Below are 4,646 nucleotides of genomic sequence, written 5' to 3'. Positions count from 1 at the left end.
ATTCAGTGCACATAACTAAAGAAGATAAAACAGATGGCCAGTAAATTCCAGAAAGTCTCAAATCCTTTTTTAAACTCTCTCTTTGGCTTGAGTAAAGCTTACAATAAAAAATAATATGTTCAACAGTTTCAAAGTCCTGTTCACATAAGCAAAGATTATCAATAACCAAATTAAATTTAAACAAGTAACTTTTAAAATTACCGTGACCAGTAAGAACCTGGGATGGCTTAAAGTCAGTAGAAAAATTTTTGCACATCACATAGCAAGGCCGTAGCTAGGATATTTTTTCGGAGGGGGGGGGGTATGGTAAGAAGCAAGGACAGTTTCAGACATGCAAAGTAGGGAAAAACATTGTAACAAATATTGTTTATTTCGTTGTTTGCAAAAGTTAAACTAGTAATTAATAAATATTACATAATAATTATTTTTCAATTAATATTACATAATAATTGCAATCAATTTGTAAACAAAGTTTACAAAGACATGCGACAGGGATTTGAAGAAAATTTTTTGATTACTTTTTTAGGACAAACCGGAAGATCCCGAAATATGCTTGATAAAGTCAGCCTTGTTAGCCTTTCTGCTTAATAAAGTTAGCCCTGTTAGCCTTTCTTCTTTAGTAGCATTTCCTATTGCTGTTTGTACTCGTTTAAGAGTAGACAAAGTTCTTTCTGCAGTTGCTGTGGTGATTGGCAACGTAGCCAATATTGATAACAAGCAATAAATGTTTGGGAAAAAAATATTGTCACATTCTTCCATTGTTGAAAGTGCCGTATCTGGTCTACTAAGGGGTTCACGCAGGTTCCACTTTGATGCCCATACTTCCATTTCTCCCATGAGGTTTTCGATGTCAATGAAATCTTCGTAGATTCGGAAATTGCATAAATTATTATAAACGTTCACACAATACTTAGGTAACACTTTATTGAGATATGCAAGAGTATCTTTGTGCTTCGAAAATCTTTCAATCAGTTGGGCAGCGAAATAATCTAAAAAAAGAATGTATATATTTTGACGGAAGTATTGCTCTGGAGCTGTGTTCTGATTTTTTATATTGCCAGGGTGATTTTGATAGGATGCCAATCTAGGAAGTTTTACATCTAGATCCAAACATGTGAAAGTATTAAGGAGTTCCGAATATAGCTTTTGAAATTCAAACTCGGCATTTTTTCTTTTGTTTAGAACTGTGTTGTTTATTGATTTTACATGTATCAAAGCCCCATTCAAATCTAGATGAATTTGTTGGAGTGCTTTGCTCTGTGGGAGAGTCACAGAAAAAATATCGCTACAAACAAGTAAAGTAATGTAAAACTCACTTTTAGTGATAGAAGAAATAGGATTGTCCGCTTTAGAGGAAGCATCGCAGTTTCCAGAAGCCTTTATTTCTTCGAGAAGTTGAACTATTTCTGGATAAAGCTCTTTAAATCTAATGATTGCATCATGGTTTTCCATTCATCATGTTTCGCAAAAAGATCTTATTTTTTTGAATTTTTCAAAACTCGTTTTGATGATGTCTTCTAAAATTTTTGTTCTTTTGGCAGACGATTTGATGAATTTTGTTATTGTTTTAACTGTGCCAACACAGTTTCTAATATCTTGAATACTACAAGAGTGACTAATTGCTGCAGAGAGTGTGAGGAGCAATGCACATATATAGCTGTTGGGTGTAATTCTTTGACGGCTGCTTGAACACCGTTAAAGTCCTCTCGCATTGCAGATATGCTCCGTCGAAGCCTTGTCCGACAATTTTTGAAACATTTTTTTTCATTTCCAATGCAGCAGGCGATGCGGACATTATCCTAACGCCGTACAGAGATCAAAATAAAGCAAAAATACAAATACAGAAAGAGATGAAATATACAAATGCAAAAACAAAAGCAAAACATCAAACACAAAAATTAATTCAAGAACTTAAATTGAACAAAAGTTCTCTGGCCTCCCAGTATCGGGAGTAGATGCAGTTCTTTGTGAGTACTGAACAGTTGAGAAGATGTCCAGCATTCATCGTCGTACCACTGCGCAGAGGGGGCAGGCAGGATTATCCACTATTTTAAGACGGAAAAGATGGTCGTATAAGCAATCATGCTTGGTAGCAAGACGAAAGGCAGCTACATCAGCACTGCTTCTTGGGCAATCGGGGAGATTAAAGATGTCATTTCCCCACGATTTTTCTTTTGATCGTTCTTTTAGCAATGATATATGTGTTGTCTTAATTGCATGATTAATCATTAATGAAGTGGACCAAGTTATTTGGGGCTTGATTAATAAAGCAACCTTTTTTGGCCAGTGCATCAGCTTTTTCGTTGCCAGAGATACCACAGTGGGATGGGATCCATTGTAAGGCAATCGTTTTACGTTTTTCACCTATCTCTGTCATTAAAGATCTACATTTCACAATGGACAAAGAGCTAGGGGCTTGAGAGTAGTTGGAAATGGCCAGAATCTCAGCTTGGGAATCCGAGAAGATGACAGCTTGATAGAAAAGAGAAGGACGAGCATTTAAATGAGTTAAAGCTACTTTGATTGCCTCAACCTCACCATCAAAAGCGGTCTTGGCTGTTCCCAATGAAAGATAGCGGGAGAAATGCTCACATAAAATACCAGCACCGGCAACGCCATCCATCTCAAGCTTTGAGCCATCTGTGTATACGTGCAACCATGCTTCAAGAGGAAAACGATTGTGGATAGTCTCCATCCCCGCGCTGAACAAAGCTGCTGCACAATCCTGGGCTTTTAAGACATGATTCACAAGGTCCAGGTGATATAATATTTTGCTAGCTTCCATAGGATTTAAGGGGGGAAGCAAAGCAAAGGTTCAATCCGGGAAGGTATATCAAATTCATCCATCACTTTTAATACAGATTGAAAGTAGCCGTCCTGAGTCTTCAGACTACGAGGTTCAGATTTGGTCAACATATCGCTATGAGGAAGGCGAATTAGTTTCTGATAAAGCTTCAAAGCTGATTTCTTTATTTCATATTGCATAGGGAATTCATTGGTTTATAATAGAAGTGCGTCAATAGGTGTGGTCTTGACAGCACCGGTGACAAGACGAAGTGCATTCTTTTGCAGTCGTTCCAGTCTATTTATACCTCCCTCAGATACTGTAATAAGAGGAGCGTTACAGTAAGTCATGACAGGTTTTATAAAAGTCTTATAGGTATCAAGTAGAGTTGTGGTAGCACAGCCCCACCTAACTCCTGCGAGGCGTTTAAGAAGTATCAATGGCAATCAAGGGAGGCAAAGTTACTCGCGTCCGTAGCATCCCTGAAGCTGCACGTGCCTCCGGGGTGGTGCTAAATGAGTAACAACTCTGCAGCCGAGATCTCTTTGATCTTCTGATTTTTGAAACATTAACTCCTAAATTTCTTAATGATTTTAAAATAACACCAGCTATTCCGCGTCCAGATGAGTCGAAAATTGGAACGAATTGGAGAAAGTTTTCTCTGACAATTGGCACATCACCTCTCACATCGATGTATCTTGCACAAAGTGTCAACTGCTCAGTTTGAGTTATGTCCATTGTTTCGTCTGCAAGAATAGCAAAAAAGCTTGCTTTATTAATTCTATCAACAATTGTCGCTTGGATAATGCTACCACAAATCTCAATTAATTAATTTTGAATGGATGGACTGATGTACATTGCATTACCACCACATTGGTTAATATGCTTTTTCAAAGTTTTTGCTGAGAGGCTCAAAGAAAGACTAAAAAGTTTGAATCCAAGAATTTCGGGGGGGGGGATTTGTCCCGACGGTCCCCCCCTGGCTACGGGTCTGTCACATAGCTATTGGGATCACATTTCCCAGATTTGAGACTATCTCCCATATTTTGAGGATCATCTAAAAAGATTTATTCAGACAAAGTATTTTTTTGTATCCTATTTTGTTACTTAAAATATCATCTACCCCAATATCTTAGCTTATTTATGGCCTATCTATAGCTCCAATATGCTACATGTTAGTTCATGAAAATCCGATTGTAAGATCAAAGCGACTAGTTAAGTATTTTTACTTTTTATTATTTTGAACATTGTGCCTTTCCGCGGTTTGCAAAACAAAATGAAAGCAGCTGGATATAATTAAAATTTGCAGACTCATTTTTAAAATTTTTTTAACCAACAATGAAATTTATATATTTTTTCCAACTATGGAAATATGGGGGATCACATTCATTGATTTATTTATAATCTTATTGAATCAAACATAGTTTTATGCAACAAAAATGTAATATATTCAAATGAAAATATATTTATATTAAAATGAGTGTCCTCTTTGAATTATCCACCGGCTATTTACGTAATTAAAGCTTATAAAATCAAACCATACATTTTTAGAAAACTATAGATGTCTGAGAAAATCTGAAAGGTTCCTTTTTTATAGTCAAATTTGAATATTATAAACTCATCTTTTATATAATTTGCAATTATTAATTTCATCTATCAACTATATAAAAAGTTATCACTATAATATTAGTCAATATGAGATCTCACATACTGTTCTAACGTTTTAGCATTTTCTTCTTCTGAATAACTGATCTGTAACAATGTAACTGGTCTAAAAGAATACAACTAGTCTAAAATGAAAAAAAAATATCCATGCTATTACTTGTAGGAAATATTTTTCTTTAAAGGTGGATAAAATTCG

At 35.7% G+C, this 4,646-nt stretch overlaps 2 protein-coding genes across 2 annotated transcripts; both read right to left on the bottom strand.

Annotated features, from left to right (window-relative positions):
• Window positions 1-522: 522 nt before the first annotated feature.
• Window positions 523-1,452, bottom strand: LOC107442469 (52 kDa repressor of the inhibitor of the protein kinase-like). The gene has a single exon (XM_016056044.2). The coding sequence runs from the start codon at window positions 1,450-1,452 to the stop codon at window positions 523-525; it is 930 nt and encodes a 309-aa protein (XP_015911530.2).
• A 769-nt stretch (window positions 1,453-2,221) lies between these two features.
• LOC107442470 (uncharacterized) lies at window positions 2,222-2,785 on the bottom strand. The gene has a single exon (XM_016056046.2). It carries the CDS (start codon window positions 2,783-2,785, stop codon window positions 2,222-2,224), a length of 564 nt encoding a protein of 187 aa, XP_015911532.2.
• Window positions 2,786-4,646: the final 1,861 nt, after the last annotated feature.

The sequence above is a fragment of the Parasteatoda tepidariorum genome, chromosome X1 (genome assembly GCF_043381705.1).
Source record: "Parasteatoda tepidariorum isolate YZ-2023 chromosome X1, CAS_Ptep_4.0, whole genome shotgun sequence".
In the NCBI taxonomy this organism is placed as follows: Eukaryota; Metazoa; Arthropoda; class Arachnida; order Araneae; family Theridiidae; genus Parasteatoda; species Parasteatoda tepidariorum.
This window is presented reverse-complemented; position numbering and strand designations above follow the sequence as displayed.